Source organism: Sorex araneus, chromosome 3 (genome assembly GCF_027595985.1).
Source record: "Sorex araneus isolate mSorAra2 chromosome 3, mSorAra2.pri, whole genome shotgun sequence".
NCBI lineage: Eukaryota > Metazoa > Chordata > Mammalia > Eulipotyphla > Soricidae > Sorex > Sorex araneus.
The window spans coordinates 27702831-27721001 of NC_073304.1; the positions used below are offsets into that span (position 1 = coordinate 27702831).

The 18171-nt window shown below is 62.2% G+C and overlaps 1 protein-coding gene across 1 annotated transcript in view; it reads right to left on the reverse strand.

Moving 5' to 3' along the window:
• The window catches only part of PAPLN (papilin, proteoglycan like sulfated glycoprotein), a 31403-nt gene that overhangs the window by 4538 nt on the left and 8694 nt on the right, over window positions 1-18171 (reverse strand). Inside the window, exons 4-26 of the mRNA XM_055130741.1 lie at window positions 17325-17440; window positions 16684-16744; window positions 16414-16516; window positions 13405-13535; window positions 12646-12769; window positions 12068-12148; window positions 11799-11971; window positions 11557-11680; window positions 11110-11236; window positions 9409-9616; window positions 8848-9030; window positions 8623-8764; window positions 7157-7237; window positions 6763-7003; window positions 5696-5816; window positions 5343-5484; window positions 4237-4537; window positions 3084-3221; window positions 2843-2964; window positions 2480-2600; window positions 1840-1977; window positions 1058-1185; window positions 857-965 (exon numbers count right to left, since the gene is read on the reverse strand). Coding sequence (XP_054986716.1) covers window positions 857-965; window positions 1058-1185; window positions 1840-1977; window positions 2480-2600; window positions 2843-2964; window positions 3084-3221; window positions 4237-4537; window positions 5343-5484; window positions 5696-5816; window positions 6763-7003; window positions 7157-7237; window positions 8623-8764; window positions 8848-9030; window positions 9409-9616; window positions 11110-11236; window positions 11557-11680; window positions 11799-11971; window positions 12068-12148; window positions 12646-12769; window positions 13405-13535; window positions 16414-16516; window positions 16684-16744; window positions 17325-17440 — 3215 coding nt within the window. The remainder of the gene's footprint in view (window positions 1-856; window positions 966-1057; window positions 1186-1839; window positions 1978-2479; window positions 2601-2842; window positions 2965-3083; window positions 3222-4236; window positions 4538-5342; window positions 5485-5695; window positions 5817-6762; window positions 7004-7156; window positions 7238-8622; window positions 8765-8847; window positions 9031-9408; window positions 9617-11109; window positions 11237-11556; window positions 11681-11798; window positions 11972-12067; window positions 12149-12645; window positions 12770-13404; window positions 13536-16413; window positions 16517-16683; window positions 16745-17324; window positions 17441-18171) is intronic.

Below are 18171 nucleotides of genomic sequence, written 5' to 3' on the forward strand. Positions count from 1 at the left end.
CCAGGACAAGGAGAGCAGACGTGTGGTTCCTGAGACCTCGAGGAACGTTTCGGGGAGTCGGCAGGCGACTGAGCAGGGCACCGGGGGGCGGCAAAGCAGGGCAGGTTCTCCGAGCAGTGGGAGATGTGAGGAGACAGTGCATCCAGCTGAGGGTCTGGCAAGGGGGAGAACGAGGCTGCTGTTCTGTTTTGTTTTGTGGGGGACCCTCAGCCATGTTCACTGCTGGGAGGGACTGAGGGTGGAGACCTGGCAAGAGCAGGGCAGGACCCAGACAAAGCGGGGGTTCCCGGAGGGACGAAGGCAGCCCCCTCCGTTCCTCCCCAGAGCAACCGGCTCCTCTCCCAGAAGCCTCATCAAGGACATCCTTCCTCAGCCTTCGAGGCTCCCCCGTCACCTCCAGAGCCACTTCCTGCCTGGGAGTGAGTCTCAGGGGCTCGTTCCCCAGAGCCCCCGAGCCCCCGAGCCCAGCCTCGCCCTGGAACTGTGAGGAGGAAGAGGACACGAGTGCCACTGAGTCAAAGTCCTGTGCAGTTCCTACCATGGGGCGCTCAGTCCCAGGGAGCACTGTGGCCTCTGGGCAAAGGCCTGGACGCAGTGAGCAGCCCGAGGGGCACAGGAGGACTGCCCACCCCCAACCATCAACACCACCACCACAACCGAAGCAGCCGGGCCGGAAGCTCACAGGGAGACTCAGGAAGCCTGATGTGGCCTCATCAATGGAGCCAGGGGTCCTCGCCCCACTGTAGGAGACGAGGGGGCCACAGCCCATCCTCCGGCACCCCAGGAGGCAAGAGCAGCAGAAGGGGCGAGGTGATGACAGCAGGAGCGAGAGGTAGACCATCGGGGAGCACCTCACCGAGACCACCTGACGTTGGCGCTGTCTCCTGCCACCACACACAGCAGCCTGGCCGTGTCACCCTCTGGCACCGTCAGAGCAGAGGGCAGCCCTGTGATGGTCAGCTCCCCTGCGGCCAGGAGAGGTCCCAGTCAGTCACCGTGTCCCCTGGTCCCCACCCTGCACCTCCACATCCTCCCAACCCCAGGACTGGTGCCTCACCCAGAACTCGCAGCTGGACCCACCGCTGGTCCCGGTCGCGCCCGTCGGAAGCCACGCAGGCGTAGAAGCCCCCGTCCTCCGGCGCCACGTCCCTGACGAGCAGAGAGCCGTCGAGCTGCAGCTGGTATCTGGGGACCAAGCACACTGTGTTGGCTTCACCCCAAGGGGGCTGCAAGGAGCGGGGCTTCCTCTCCCCACCTGTCAGGTGGGCTCAGGGGCCAGTGGGGTGCTCTCTACCTCAGGCCGCAGCCACTGACACCTCCACGTACTCAGAAATGCCCGGCAATATGGGCCGGAGTGACCGTATAACAGAGGAGAGGGCACTTGCCTTGCACACAGCCGACCCACGTTCGATTCCTGGCATCCCACATGGTCCCCCTTAGCCCCACTAGGAGTGAGACCTGAGCACCGCCACGTTTGGCCCCCAAACCAAAAAGAGAAACACAAAGGAACGCCTGGCAATAAAGACTGAGTCCTGATACCAACACCCGTGCTTTCACACTGCCACGGGTGGCTCACGCCTTTGTGAGCTGAGTGACGTGGACCTCCTGCGTGCAGTGCTGGGGTGAACCCCTCACCGGGGGCTCAGCGGAGGTTCCCAGTGAGGGGCCCCACAGCAAAGCACCGACTGCACGCCCTCCCTGGGCTCCCCTGTGAATCCTCCACCCGCTGACCTCACCCCAGAGGCCCAGAGGGCAGTTGACCACAGCACCCGTCGTCAGCACTCCCCCCACGCCCCCGGGCCTGCCCGGGATGGGGGCAGGAGAGAGGAGAGAACCGACCTGGGGGGATACAGGGTCTGTCCGTCCCGCTGCCACTCGATGGTTGGGGGTGGGTCACCCTCGGCACGGCAGGGCAAGAGGATCTGCTCTCCCGGGTGGGCGTCTACCACCCCAGGCTGGTTCCGGTCCAGACGCAGCCTGCAGAAAAAGAAGCACCCCACGCGTGAAGGGGCTCTTGCTGGCACATGCCCCCATTCCCTCTGTGCCTGGAACAGCTGCCCCAGCCAGATCCGGCTCCCTAATCCCCCCTTTGGGTGAAAATGCCCCCCTCAGTGCTCCCCAGAAGGAGTCAGCCCCTCGCTCTGGCATTCTTCCCCCTCCTGGCTCACTTCCTAGGCCCAGAGCTGCTTTATCCCCCACCCGCTGGGAGCGCCCCATTCCTCCAGAGGCCAGAGCCCACGCTTTCCCACCCTCACGGCTGGGGCAAGCCAGCCAGGTCCGCACCCATTCTCCCTTCCCACCCGAAGGGGGCTGTAAGGAGCGGGGCTTCTTCTCCCCAACTGTTAGGTGGGCCCAGGGGCCTGTGCGGTGCTCTCTGCCTCAGGCTGCAGCCACTGACAGCTCCACAGGGTGGGGAGGGGGCTCCAAACCCCGGGGACTCTGTCCCATTGAGAGCAGCTGGTAGGGGGCACGCTGTTACCTGGTTGTGGGCCCGGGGTGTGAGGAGATGACCCTCCGGCCCCCAGAATTCTCCGCGCGGTTGGAGTCTCCAGTCTGAGGGTACCTGGGCTCAGCTTCAATCAGCACTGCCCCATCACCCCCTGTCAGGAAACCACGGTGAGAGGGCGGGGGTAAGGCATCCCCACCCCCAGCCCAGCTGTGCTCAGGGCTCCCCCGGTGGGCCCCCCGGACCATCTGTGGGGACCCGTCTGGGTCGGCTGTGCACAGGGCAAGCACCCTCCTCCCTGCACCCCCAGCTCCACGGGATCACAGGGCCCAAGGAGCCCCCACCCCGGCCTGCAGCCCATGAGAACCCGGTGGCCGCCTGGCGATGGGGACCAACCTGTGACACGCAGCTGGAGACTCGAGTCCCTGCCGGGCCCAGCGGGGCCGCAGCTGTAGGTGCCCGTGTCCTCCCTCCGCAGCGGGCTGATGATGAGGGAGCCATCGGGCTGCTTCATGTGCCTTCAGGGAGAGGTTCGGGGGCCACATCAGACCCAACCAGAGCAGACCCCAGCCCCAGGACACTCCCTGTGGGCAGAGGTGGAGGGTGGGGAAGGGGCTCCGAGGGCCACCAAACACACCTTTCAGAGGAGAGGGGTCGCCCGTCTTTCCACCACACTGCACGGGGGTCCGACGGGGAGTCATCTGGGCAGTTGAGATGCACCCACTGGCCTGCAACCGCTTGCACCAGAGATGGCTCTGCACCAGCCAGGTCCACCCTAGAGAGGAGACGGCGGGAGCAGCCCCACTAGCGGGAGAGCCAGGACCTCCTTCCTCCCCCGGGAGCTTGGAGGCCCTCCTGCCGCCTCACGGGCACTTGCAGTCTTGGACTCGGGGACCTGCCCCCCACAACGCCTCCATTGCTCCTCCCTCAGCCTGTGGCATGGCACAGAGCCAGCGTGGAGAGACAGGCGGAGACACACACGGGGGGCTCCTGGTGGTGCACAGTGGGCGGCTCCTGCTTGTCTGGTCTCGCTGCGATGGCGGGACCCAGGGCCTCAAGCATACCAGGCATGGGCTCAGCCCCACCCCACACCAGCCTCTTCGCAATGTCAAGCTTTGCTCTATTTCACTATAAGCCTTCCCAAACCTGGGGCTGGGGCTCAGCCGCAAAGTAGAAGCCTGCATTAGGCCTAGGTTCTATCGGCGGGCACACCCCCCCCAAAAAAATGCAACTTCCCAAATGTCACTCATGTGACTCAGTCCTGAAAGTGATAACACAAATCTCTAAAACTATTTCCACCATTTCATGGGCCACAAAATGGATTACCCGCTAGACAGGCTGCGCGGTTAGGGAGGCCAGAGGCCGGGCTGGAAAGCTCAGCGGAACCCATGCACTGCACGCAGGAGCCTGGGCTGGTCCCCAGCCCTGCACCCCGAGTGGCCCCTAAGCGCAGAGCCGGATGTAACGTCTGAGCAGCCAGCAGTGAGTAACCCCTGCCTACAGGGCCCAAACACACCCACACACTGGGCTGGAGAGACAGTATAGCGGGTCAGATGCTTGTTCAACCCCAGCACCTGAGCACTGAGTCAGGATCAGCCCCTGGGCATCACTGGGTGCTGCCTTCAAGCCCCACCCCCCCAAAATCATAAATCCCAAAAGGCAGAATCTGACCCAGAATCATGCTCCCCCATTCCTGGCTGCCTGAGTCAAGGCAGGGCCCATCTCTGAGGCGTGGTCCAGGCTTCTGCGCCCACGGCATCAGCCCCCTGCCTGGACATGGTGGGCCTCACCTGTGGGACGAGCCGTGGGGAGGGGGTGCTGGCTGCCCGGAGCCTCGGTGCCCCAGCTCCTGGTTCCAGGCCCCTCCCCCCAAGGCCGGGGTGCGAGGCATCTCTCCGGAAGACGAAGGCTGCTGGGACCCCTGGCAGCTCCTCATGCACTCCTCTTCCGTGGCAAAGTTGTTGGCATTGCCGTGGCAGCCGCCATACCAAAAGCGGTTGCATCTGCCCACGGAGGCCACGAAGTACCAGCGGGCGGCCCAGTGCGTGCAGGAGCCGAGGGCGCTGGGCAGCAGGCACCGCACCGGGTACGCTGAGGGCGGGGGACGGGGGTCACGCTGGGCCATGCCTCAGGGCCCAAGACCACGTCTCTTCAAGACCCCCTTGTCCCCAGGACCCCCTCCAGCCAGGCACCCAGCTCCCACAGTCCCCACACTCCAGCCTGGCCTGGCTCTCCCTGACCCCATGTCGGCCTCGCAGTGACCTTTGTCCAGGCCCACCCAGGAACGCTCGGGGAACACCCTGTCCACTGAGCACCCCACACCAGAAGCCTCGAGCGAGTCCTCCGGAGCAGGCTGTGCTTCTGGCCTCGGGACCTCCCCATCCCCACCCCCCAGTCTCCCCTCTCCTCCCCCCACCACCACTTCCCTTCTCCTGAAAGGTCTCAAGGACCAACCTGGAAACAAGAACAATCTGGCCCAACCCTATTTCCCTGCATTAGCGTCACTGCCTCACTGTTGTGTTGGTTTTGTTCTATTTTGTTTTCAGTAACATCACTACAACTTTTGCTTTTCTCCCCTCCAAAATCTTCACATAACAGTCATACCCTGCTTGCTTTCTTGCAAAAAAGAAAAAAGAAAGAAAAACCACACACACACACACACACACACACACACACACACACACACACACACACACACACACACTCAAAAAAAGAACTTCGGCAAATTCTACACCGATGCAGTGAAATACAGACATAGAGATCCACCACCCTATTTGGGGAACTAGAATCCCTCCCCCCGCCCCCACCCCCACCCCCACCAATGGGGCCCTGGGTGCTGGGTGGGTAGCCTGTGGGCGCAGAGCCCGCAGTGGGCAGGAAGGGGGCGCCCTCTCACCATAGCTGGGCTGGCCCACACAGCCTTCCCCCTGGGGGCCGGCCGCAGGGGCTGAGTTGTCATAGCAGCAGCCGAACTGGGAGCTGCGGCACTCACGGGGCTCCTCGCTCTGCTGGGCCTGGGGCCGCTGGGCCTGGGGCACCTGGAAGTTGGTTGCGGGGAGGTCTGGCTCCCGCTGGAGGTTCGGGCTGCCAATAGGGTGGGGGCAACAGAAGAGCAGGGAATCCACCGGCAGCGGAGGGGCTGGGCACCAGGAGAGAGTTGGCTGTGCCCCTCACGTGGCCCTTCTCCAAGCCAGAGCTGCTAGGAGTCTGCGTGATGGTGGAGTTGAGGAAGGGACACAGGGCACGTACCTCAGGAGACAGTGCTCGGGGCCCCGGCCTGCTCCCCCGGGGGACGCCTTGGTCCGAGCGCGGGCAGCCAGCCTGGCGGGGCCCCTCAGCCGCAGATTCTCCATCAGGGCAGCACCCAAACCTGCACAGACATCACCCGACAGCCTCACCCCCCCGGCCCCAGCCCTCCCTTCCGGGCCCCTCCAAAGCTGCCAGTACCCAGATCTGAGGCTCCCCATACTGGCCAACCAGGTGAGGAGGCGAGGGTGTCTGAACACCCCCCCACACATATGCAGGGCACCCCTCTCTGCACTCCAGTCTCTGCCCACCTCCAACAGCCACAGGAGCAATTGCACCCCTAGAAATAGACAAATGCCCCACTCATATCCCAGCCCAAAGCTGGAAACAGACGGACACCCACCGGGGCTTGCCCCAGGGCCCAGCCCCCAGGGAGGCCAGTAGAATAGTGACAAGGGAGATGGGGCAGAAGGAGGCGTGGTAAGAACCCCCACCCTCTTTCCTCACCTCCTCCAACCAGGAATCGGAAGGTGAGTGAGTGGGGAGTGATCAGAGCTCCTCAGGAGGAAGACCTGAGCTCTTCCACCCTCAGGGGGCCCCTGTGGAGGCTGTCACTGTCCCCAGTTCTCAGAAAGAGAAGCCAGGATCAGAGAAGGGAAGTCACGTGCCCCAGGTCACCAGCATGCAGCGGTTCAGTGGTTGGACCTCACTGCGGGCAGCTGACCTCCATGCTGGGTTCTAGCACCCCCGTTTGATAGCAGAGGCCCTGTGGGGGCAGCCAGGGCCAGCTCGGGAAGTCAGGGCGGGGTGGGATTGTGGGGGACACAGGGCAGCAGGGAGCTGGGGACAGCCCAGCGGGCAGGCCTGGCAGGGACTGGGAGAGGAGGCGAGAGCCCGCCGCCCTGCTGGCCAGCCTTCTCCGGCCCTGAGGTGCAGTGCCTCCTCCAGCTGAGCCCGGGGCCCCCCCCATCAGAGAGGGACAGCGCTGGGGGCCGCTCCTGCCCCGCCCACCAGCCCAACTCCACCCAGGGTGCCCCCATGCACCCAGCCCTCGACCTGCAGGCTCCCACCTGCTCTGCTCACAGAATGTCCCGGGGCAGCCTTGCCACTGCGGCCCCAGGGAGGCCGAGTGGCCATCCGGGCAGCACCCGTGGGGGCTGTGCCTGCAGTCCTGGGCCCCCGATCCAGGCCCCGGGGACTGTCGTCGGGGGGACGGCTGCAGAGAGGGCGGCGGGTGGGGGCCCCAGTCTCCTGCGGGGTCGCCCTGAGTGGAGATTCGCTCTCTCGGTGCCCACCACGGGTCTCTGGGGTCTAAGACGAAGAAGCGGAGAGTCCTATAGTGTCCACCAGGCACCTCTCCCTACCTCTGTGACCCCAAACCAGGCCATAACCCCAAACCCGCCTCCATCTCACTTGGAGACGCAAGACCAGAAGGCGCTGGGCTGGCCTTGGGGGCTCGCTCACCTGAGACAGAGGCCGCCCGAGGACTCAGAGACACCCGGGGGTCTCTGGGGCTGGAGTGCATAGCTGGCACACTGGGGACCCCTGCAGGGGCAGATGGAGGGAGAGGGGCACAGAGGGAAGGAGGGAAGGGTGGCAGGGGCAGCCCTGACCACCCCACCCCTGCCCGGGGTGCAGAGGGGAGGTGGGACAGAGAAGTGAGAGTAAGCATTCTGCAACCCCACCCCCCACCCCATGTCCCCCCCTGCCCAGCTAGAGGGGATCGGGCGGGGAGAAAGTGTTAAGGGGGCGCCTGCCTGCCGCTCACAGGTAGGCAGATAGGAAAGAAGTATGTGTGAGATGTTTGTGATGGAGTGGGAAGACCAAAAAAATTGGAAAATGGACAAAGATCTGGAACAGACAAGACAGACATGTGGCCAAACAAGCACACGGAGAGAGGTTCAAGAACACCACCAGTCACGAAGGGACACGGGTCAGTCACAATGAGACTCCACGTTAAGCCACTAAGGTGCCTCTAATAAGGATTAACACCGAGGGCTGAGAGATAGTCCAGAGATAGTCCAGAGATTAAGGCACTTGAAGATACCTAGTTTGAATCCCCAGGACCCCATATGCCCCACCGAATTGGATCCTCAGCATCCCATATGGTCCCCTGAGCACCGCCAGGAGTAATTCCTGAGTGCAGAGCCAGGAGGAACCCCTGAGCATTGGCAGGTGTGACCCAAAAACAAAACAAGAAAAAAAGAAAGGAATTGATTGACAAAGGGAGAGTGTAGATCATGGAAAAGCCAGGAGAAGAAAACACTGATAGTAGAATTTAGATTGTGGGTTTTTTTTTTATTTTGGGGGGAGGGGTCACACCCGGCAATGCTCAGGTATTACTCCTGGCTCTGCATCTCAGGAATCACCCCTGGTGGTGTTCGGGGACCATATGGGATGCTGGGAATTGAACCCGGGTCGGCCGTGTGCAAGGCAAATGCCCTACCCGCTGTGCTATTGCTCCAGTCCCAGATTGTGGGTTCTTAACTGCTCATCACATGGTTCTTCGATTACTGTATGTTTAAACTCATGACTTGTGGGCCTGAGAGATGACTCAACGGGCTGAGTGAGCACAGGCTTTGCATGTGGAAGGGGTGGGCTTGATCCCAGTACCACATGGTCCCCAAGCACTGCCAGGAGTGACCCCCAAGTACAGCCACAAGTGCCCAAAGTGAAAACAAGAGTGAGTGAGGAAGGACAGCGACAAGGCCAGTGTGACAGGGAGGGAAAGGCTGTCACTCAGGAGAGGCAGAACAGGCTGGTTCCTGAGGGATGGTACCCGGGCTTGGGCAGAATGTGTGGCAAAGGCTTTAGCACGCAGAGATTTGAGGGAACATTCCGGGTGGCTGACCACGCATGGGGGCAGGCACGGATAGCCTTGCAGGGGTGTGCAGCAGGGAGGGGGCTGGCCAGGCTCTGCCTCTCCTTACCTGGGGGCAGGTGGCAGGGCTGCGTGTTACAGGGCTCGGTGTCCACGGGCTTGGACAGCTGCAGGCTCCGGCAGTGGCCGGGGGGGCCAATGGCACAGATGACCTGGCGCCTCCGGGAACCTGAGTTGCAGCTCTTGGAGCACTGGGGACCCCCGAAGAGAGTGAGGGGCGGAGATACCCGTGGAGGGCGTGCCTGGGCATAGGGTGTGGGGAGGGAGCACTCACCAGACCCCAGGCACCCACGAGCCACGGCTGGTCACTGTGGTGGGGGCAGTCCTCAAGCACGCAGGCCTCCGTGAGGGGCGGCTGCTCGTCCGCGGAGCAGGCTGGGGCATGGAGCAGGGAGCCCTGCTCAGCCCTGCAGGTGACACGTCTCACCCGCACCCCAAGGCCACAGCTCACAGAGCACTGCAAGAACAGGGGGCCGACGAGCCCCTCGCCTGCTGGACCGCTCCCAGGCCAGACACAGGGCCTTGCTCCCCGGGGCACGCGGCCTGGCTGTGGGTGCGGTCACCAGGCCAGGTGGAGCTGACCAGACCCTCTCGCTGGCACGGTGAGCGGTCAGGGGGCTAGAAGCAGGGGCGAGTGGCCAGCCAGCGCCCGCCCTGACCCCTGCCCGAGTGACATGCATGCCGGCTTTTCCTCCTGCCCTTCTTCCAGCCCTGCCCAGGCTGAAGAGCGTCGTCCAGGGTCAGCCACCACTCGAGGGCCGGCTGGGCCAGGTCTGCTCTCTTGCCCCCCGCCCCAGTCCCGGCTCGGCCCTCCACCCCCACCCCAAGGCCTCACCTCTCCCCAGGGCTCTGCATGCCAGAATGCGCAGCGCTGCAGCTGGCAAGCCTGCGTGGCGGGGGGCTTCTCGGGCAGGCCCGCACACTCGGCCTCGCTGGCCGCCTCCTGGCCACCAGCCCCGTCAGATGAGACGCAGAAGACAGAGCGGGACTGGGAGCCGCCCCCACAGGAGGCCGAGCAGGGTGTCCAGGGGCCAGTCTCCCAGCTAGAGGGGACCAGGAATCCCGTCAGGCTGGCCCAGGGCTGGGGAAGTGAGGCCGGACGCGGGGCCTGGCTCTCACGGCACAGGAAGGGTGACCCTGGACACAGACACGGACACAGGGCCACACCTGCAACACATACACAAGCCCCCACCCCGCACGTGCCTGCACATGGCTCATGGCTGCACATGCCAGCATCTCCCCACACACACATGTCCACCCACACCCACACTCACACACTCCCAGCACACGCACACCCCTCACATGCCCACCCTATATACCCCTGCACCCGCCCGCACACGCCCATCCTCTCCACGGTCAGGGCTGGGGTGGAGCCATCCTCAAAGACCAGCCCCAAGGAGGCAAGGGCTGGAGGAGGGGGCAGCACCTGGCATACACAGGGCCCTGAGTCTGACCCCCAAACCTGAACATCACAATCTCGCAGGGCCTGGCCACAGTCCCAGGAGTGGCCCCCAACCCCCCACCTCAGCACTGCTGGGGAGACCCAACCTCTCATCCCCCAAAAAACAGACCAAGCCCCATCCATCTTTCCCCCCTGCAATGACTCTGATTGCTCCCTGCCCCCCCTCACCCCCCAGAGCCCGTTGCTCTACTCAATTTTCTGTCCTCACCTGGACCCCCTTTCCCCTGCTCCCCAGGGCCCCTGTCACGCCAGTGGACTCCATTCCCATTGAGTCTGACATCAAGAAGGGGGTGCCACCCCCAGAGGGGCTGTGCTTCTCCACGTGAGATGTGGCCCTGCCTGGTGCTGGGGAGTGCAGGGCCCAGGAGTAAGAGCCTTCCCCACCACCCAAGAAGGCCAACTGCCCCCCCCACCCCGCCCCCATCAAGGTACCAGATTCTAGAGAAAGGAATTTGCATGATCACGCCCACTCTAGCCCTGCCACGCCCAAGCTATCTCTGCCACACCCACACTGCTCTGACACGCCCACACTGTCCCTGACACGCCCACTCTAGCCCCACCACGCCCACACTGTCCCTGCCACGCCCACAATGCCCTGCCACGCCCACTCTAGCCCTGCCACGCCTACACTGCCCTGACACACCCACACTTTCCCTGACACGCCCACACTGTCCCTGCCACGCCTACACTGCCCTGACACACCCACACTTTCCCTGCCACGCCCACACTGTCCCTGTCACGCCCACAATGCCCTGCCACGCCCACTCTAGCCCTGCCACGCCTACACTGCCCTGCCACGCCCACACTGCCCCTGCCACGCCCACTCTAGCCCTACCACATACACTCTAGCCGCACCAAGGTCTGGACCTTCTGGGTGCTACATGGACATATTGAGGGTGGACAGTCACGCTCTGGTGCCTCCTCTGCTTTTTCCTCAGGGTGGAGAGTTGTGGGAAGCCCTTGGCCGCAGGCCCTCTTTCCTTTACACCCAGGACAGCCTAGGGCGCCCCTCACCCCGCTGCGGTCCATACCCCACGTCCCCCAGTGCCAAGGGCAGGACTGGCATGGGCTCACCGTCGGGTCTGAGGGCAGGGCTGAAGGCTGCAGGGGCGGCGGCCAGCTGGCCGGGTCTGCTGCTGGCACATGTGGTCTGGGTAGGCCTCATTGTCCGAGGTGCAGAACACAGCACGGGACTGGTGGCCTGTGGGGCAGCCACAGCAGGTGCCGGTTGGCCCACAGACCCCACATGCATGTCCACTCGGCCAGGCGTAGCCCCCTTAGCCCCCTTACAGAAGAGGACACTGAAGCTCAGCATTTTATGTGTGAGTGACCCAGCCAGGAGACCTGGGCACCAGCTTCAGGCCCTCAGCGACGCCACGGCCTCCGGGAAGTCCTCTCTGGTTTTCTTGTTTGGAGAGGGGGCTTCACCTTAGTCCTCTCCCATCGCTGGGTTTCCCCAGGGTGACCTCCGTGACTGCCCTCTCCCATGGACTTGGGGCACCCCTCCAGGACAGGCCTCACCTCCTCCACACTGGGCATTGCAGGGCTCCCAGGAACCGTGGCTCCAGCTGAAGCGGGGTTGGGGGGCTCCCAGGGGCAGGTGGTACTCGTAGTGCATGCCGGGGCTGGGCTCCTGACTGATGATCTGTACAGGAGGGGCTCGCTGAGATGAGACGAGACCCGGAGAGACCCCTGGCCCGCCTCCCCCCACCCCCGGCAGCCTCAGAGGCACCCACCAGACCCTCTTCTCCTGCCACGCTCACCTCGATGACCAGCGGCTCCGAGGTGGGGCCTCGCGCATGGAGCCGCTCCGGGGCCAGGTCCCCCTCGGTGCCCCGCTCATAGTGCAGGATGGTGCTGGCCACGGGCAGGGCCCGGGCAGCCTCGATGGTCCAGTGCCCATTGAGGTAGTATTCGCCGTGGACTCCCCTCACCGCTGTGCAGGGGTGAGCGGGGACACCCCGTCAGCCTCCTGGACAGGAACCACCTACCCACAGGCTCCAAAGCCTCCCGAGCCCCGTCTCTGCCTCACCCAGGAAGTTCCTGCTGGCGGCCACCTCCTCGATGCGGATGCTGGTGGCCCCCACGGGAATGACCAGCATCTGGTTGTAGCCTGAGGGACAGAAGACAGTGGGGAAGCCAGGGAAGGAGCCAGCCCAGAAGGCCAGTGCCGGCGTGCAGCTGGGGCAAGGCCAGACGGACGCGGGCGGGGCCGGGCTGCCGGGGAAGAAGCTCTTGAAGGAGGAAAGAGCCCCCTGAAGGCCACGGGGCCGGGCAGGCTTGGACATCAGCAAAGACTGGAGGGAAGGGGACAGACGGGGACCACAGAGGAGATGCAAAGGGGGCACCCAGTGGTGCCACGAGGGGCCATGGCAGGGTCCTAACGAGCCAGGACAGCCAGGCTCCTGGGGGGGGGTTTGTCTCCACCTGCGCTGCCTGACCTCTGGACTTTGAGTCTGACCCTCGCCCCTCACCTCAACACCCTCCCACCAAATCCTGTGAGTTTCCTGGGGTCACCTGGCTGTGACCTGCAGCCAGAGTGGGAACCAGGCGAGGAGCGGGCAGGCAGCCCGAGGCCTCCTCTCTCTTTGTACCCCAGGCAGGCCCCACCTCTGCTGAGGTCCTTGGCATCAAAGACACCTGTGACGGGGTAGCAGGTCGTGCCGTGCCCCCCACACTGCAGACACTTGTCCTCCTGCACGGACGAGTCCAGATTAAGGTCACAGCCAACAGCCTGCAGGATGAGAGAGCAGAGGGGCGTCACTGGACCACTCGCCAGGCAGGGGTGAGTCTCCCGGACCTCGCTGGAGTCACGACCAGCCCCCTTCTCCCACAGCAACCCGCCAGATGCGGGGGGACCGTGTCTCTCCCCTGTCTTTGCATGGGGCACCCCAGACTGTGGGCGAGCTGTGGGGTAAGCCCCTTGCTCCAAGGGTGATTCGGGGAGACCCCACGCCAAGTCAGAGGTCAGGCCAGGCAGCCGGCAGTGCTGGGATTGGAGCTGGGACAGCAGCCACAGGGGACAGAGAACACGTGGGTCTAGGTGCCACCACATTCCCGGGTGTCCTTCGCAGGGGCACGGTGGAAGAAGCGCTCAGCTGATACTGCCAACAAGTGTCTCCCAACCCCTGTGACTTGCCCCCACCGCACACGGGGACATTTCCCAGCTTGCCTGACTCAGCATGGCCTGAGCACCCCGCGGCCCCTCCTTTAGCCTCAGAGCCTGCCCCCTCAGCTGGACACTGCTGGGTTTCTGAACTGGCCGCCTCAGGGGCTGCTCTTGGGGGTGAGGGGACACTCGAGTCTTCTTGCAATGGCACGGTGACTTCTGGGTCACCGATTGGCCCGGTGTGGTCAGGGGATGCTCACCCGGCAATGCCCCTCCACACACACGTCCCGCCGGCCAGGCTCACACGGCGTCCCGTCCAGCACAGCCTCCCTGTGCGTGTGGTAGAAGCTCTCCCCCTGTGGGATGCAGTTCAGCTCACACTTGTTTGGGGCTGAGGGAGGGGAGAGTTGGGAGCCGCAGTGAGGGCCAGGGTCCAGGACTCCTTAATGGTTAGAAAAATCCCTGCCTGCTCCTCGCCACCAACCCCCCAAACCCTGGGTGTCAGGAGGTCCCACCCAGTCCCAGCAAGCAAGGGATTGTTCACAGAACTGCCTCATCTCCAGGGAAGAAAGGAAGGAACTCCCCAGAATAAGGTGTCAGGGAGATGGTTCGTACTCTGCATGCGGGACCCCCAGGCCTGAGCCCTGACACCAAACGGTCCCCCCAAGCACTGCCAGGTATACCCCCTAAGGAAAGAGATACAGGCCTGAAGAGGTCTCTGAGCTGTTTGCTCTGCTTATAAGGGCCCAAGGGTGATCACCCAGCTTCTCTCCAAGCCAAACACTGACGGAGCATGCCCGGTGTTCATGATATGGTAAAGAACCACCAGAGGCTGGGGAGATTGCCCAAGAGGCTGGCACAGGCTTGGCGTGCCGGAGGCTCAGATCTGATCCCCAACACCACATGGTCCTCCAAGCCAGAGGTGGCCCAAAATCAAAAGGGCGTGTGATTTTGTGGCTCCATGGCAGAACACAGAGTCCTTAAGGGCTAAGGCCCTGGGACTGGTCCCCAGCACTGCCAAAATAAACCCATGAGGTAATATATCTACAAGCAGAAAGACCAGACCGTGAGGTGAGGAGACACAAATCACAGAATGCAAAACAGTCCTGTGAAATAGTCCCAAGCATGCAAGCCTGCAGAGAGAAAATGCTGCAACCAGGACAAAAATAAAATGCTAGCAGTGATCCTAAGGAAGGGCACACTAGTCATTTATCTCTTGTGTTGACTTTTTATTTTTATTTATACTGGTGTAGTAAATGCAGTTTAAGCACAGAACTGGGGACTGTGCCCCCTGGTGGCTGAGAAATGTTCCCCCATGCTCCCTCTGACCCCGGGATTCCAGTACTGCCATAATATGGGGGACAGCGTCATTCTGTGGCACTGCGGCACTCAGGCTCCAGAAGGAATGAATCTTAAAGGGTTGCCCCACCTCTCCACTCACAGGACATGGGGCTGGAGCAATACAATGGGTACACTGGGTAAGGCCTTGCACCTGGCTGACCTGGGTTCAATCCCGGCATCCCGTATGATTCCCCGAGCACTGCCAGGAAGTGATTTCCTAAGTGCAGAGGCGGGAGTAAGTACTGAACATCGCCAGGTGGGGTCCAAAAACAACAACAACAACAAAAGTTGTTGTACAGGGGCTGGAGCGATGGCACAGCGGGTAGGGCATTTGCCTTGCACGTGGCCGACCCGGGTTCGATTCCCAGCATCCCATATGGTCCCCTGACCACCGCCAGGAGTAATTCCTGAGTGCAGAGCCAGGAGTAACCCCTGTGCATTGCCAGGTGTGACCCAAAAACAACAACAAAAAAAGTTGTTGTACATATACATAATGGAACACTATGCAGTCGTAGGAAAAGATGAAATCATGCTAAGTGAAATAAGTCAGACGGGCATGCAGAGATAAAATAAGGGAGTACCCTTGGCCTCGGATCACAAAGCTGAGATCACAGAGCCCTGTGGAGAGGGATGCAGGGGACTGAAGAGGAGGACGAGGGGGACTAGAGGTGATGAGAGGGGTCCTGGGCACTCTGGTAGTGGGGGCTGTAACTTTGTACATCAACATCCCAAATGCTAACACTACTGTAGCTACATGACTACAGTGTAATAAAAAGTACAAATCATCAAAGAAAAAAATTAATATCTCTAACCAATTATGGGAAGGAGAGGGACCCTCACTGATTGAGAAACTAAAGCTGTCACATTTCCAGGCATCCTTCGCAGTGAATGGAGAAAGTGACACTAGAAAGGATTATCCTGAGCAGCTTCTGACGCATCTAGATGACTTAATTACACACAAGCTAGTGTGGGCCTGTTTGCTGTTTTAATTCTCTCATTTTGCAAATCAGCAGGGCCGGGGCTGTGGCTGCAGTGGCAGAGGCCATGGTTGGTCCCTTATACTGCAGGACCCGAGCAGCACTGCTGGCCGTGCCCCCAGTGACCACCTGCTCCCAAACAGTACCTGGGGGTCACTCCCAGTGCCTCTTGGCCAACACGGCTGGCCTGCTCAATGCTCAGGCCCAACAGGGCTTGGGGACCACCAGGGTGACACCAGAGTCACGGCTGGTGGTGTTGGGAGGGCATATGTGCCAGGGCGTTACAGAACTTGGGTGTTACGCCTGCAAAGTCTGACGCCCCTGAGCCCTGAGGGGCCTCCACTCCTCTTGGTGCTGCTGTAACATAATAACTTCACTCCTACGAATTTAATTTTATGTTATTTAATAAGCATGCGGCTTAGGGGACTGGAGAGATAGTACAGTGGGTAATGTGTTTACCTTGCACAAAACCAACCCGGGTTCAATCCTCAACATCCCACGTGTTCCCCTCCCCCCCACCCCACACACAGCCCTGCCAGGAGTGATCTCTGAGCACAGAGTCAGAAGCCCTGAGCCAGCTGGATGTGGCCCCCAAACAAATGAATAAACAAAGGCTTAGAACAGCCTCCTTGGACACACCCTCCCTCAGACCCCAGCAGCAAAGCAATGGGGGGTCCTGCTCCCATCTGGGAAACTGCCCCTCGCACCCCCCCCCCCGTGCCCCACAAGAAGGGTGCGCACACGGCACCAGCATGGCCCAGCCGCAGCTTTGGCAATGCCCGCAGTAGGGGAAGGACGGCAGGAGCAGACTCGATCCTCTGGGTCCAGCCAACTTCTACCAAGCACCCACAACACAGCACTAAGGATGGCGAGTGAGACCAGTGTACTAAAGAGACCCCGAATGATGGGGGTAGGGACGGAGCAGCACCCATGAAGGAGTGACCCCCTTACCCCCGTAGTAGGGCAGCCATGTGTAGCGTCTCCCCTGGAACTCCTGGGCATCCAGCTCCGAGCACTGCACTGCCCGGAAGTCACGGGCACCCTCGGGACAGCTCTACAGAGGGGAGAGTGGGGAGTTATGAGCCCACCCCCAGCAGGCTGGGGTGGGGTGCGTGACTCCCCGTGCAGCCCTGGCTGCGGACCCCCACACTAGTGGCACAGGGGCTGTCAGCTGGGCAGGTGGTCTGGGAAGTCGGGGTAACCCCCCACTGGGGACCTTACCTCCGTGTGGCAAGTGCGGTGGATCCGGACAGGGCCCACGCAGCTGGAGCCCCCATCTCGCCTGCGGGATAGAGAGCAGGGGGACCCCACACCACTCAACACCACTGCCCTCTCCGGGGGCAGCCAGATGAGGGGGTGCACGCACCCACCCAGAAACCCCCTCCGAGGGCTCACTTGGGAGAAGCCAGCTTAGAAGTTTAACACATGCGGCATTTGTCTAACTCAGGGTCACTCTGCCTCTGAATGTGACTGGGGGGTGGACAAGGCCAAGGAGGGGATCCGACTACTCCCAGAAAGGGAGCATCTCCCATCGGGGTCTCTGCAGTGACTCTAAACCCACCACAGGCCCCTTTGGTGGAGCCCCTGCCCCAACACCTCCCCGGGGCCGGCAGGTGCTTGGTAAGGTTCTGGAAAGGGAACCTCAGCACTGGACAAAGAGGGGAGGCCACGGAGCCTGGAGGTACAGAAGTGTTGCTGATGGGCACCCCCAGCTCATCCTGCACCTGCCAACTTCTGATCCCCCTGACAGGTGGCCCGAGTGTGGGGGCAAGGGATAACCCGATTGCAAATCCTCCATCCATGCTACTCCTGGAAAGAACCAGCTTACCCTGACTTCTGACCTCCGGACCCGCCAGCCCTACCTCTGGGAGTAGCAGGGGCGCTCTCGGAAGCGGACACCCACGCCACACGTCCGGCTGCAGGTGCTCCAGGCACCCCAGACGCCCCAAGTGTCCCTGGGCTGCCTCCCCTTAGGGGCCTGGAAGAGATAACAGGTGTTGGGACTGATCCCCCCTCCCCACACACACACGCACGCACACACGCACGCATGCACCCCAGATGTACTCAGAGGTTCTCAGCCTCTCAGGTCAAGGAGCCTGGGACTGCTGGCACCAATACGGGTCCTTTCAGAGCTTGTCTGCTGTCCCCTGGGGAGCTGGGCTGGGGTGGGGGGTGGAGGGGCAGGCCCGCTCGCCCTGTCCCCCACCGTCTGTGCATAGAAGCAGAGAAACTCCTCGAAGAGCAGGCCCACATCCAGCTTGGGAGCTCCGGGATGGGTAGAGGGAGATGTAGGGGCAGGGGACAGGCCAGGGTGTCCTCAGAGACACCCTAGCCCAGGCCCTAGAGTGGAAAAGCCACACCTGGTCGATTAAATTTCGGAGCTTCCTCCGATCCTCAGTGGGGCAGTGAGGACAGCGAGATGATTCCATCAGTCTGTGCGGAGGCCCCCAGGAGTGCGCCCCACTATGCTGACCCCCCCTGCCCTTGTTGCAGGTGGTAGGACACAGCCTTGCAGGTACCGGGCTCTGGGTTTGCCCTCCAACACAGCAGGAACCCCCCACCACTGGGTGTGGCTCCCACACAGTAAACAAGCCAGTTCCCAGACTCCCCACAGCTGCCAGGAACTGAGCCCCTCCCGGGCTCCAAGATGAGGTAAGTGAAGGGCGGGCAGCAGCCTCAGGGTCCCCAGGAGAGAGAGCTCCCACTGCC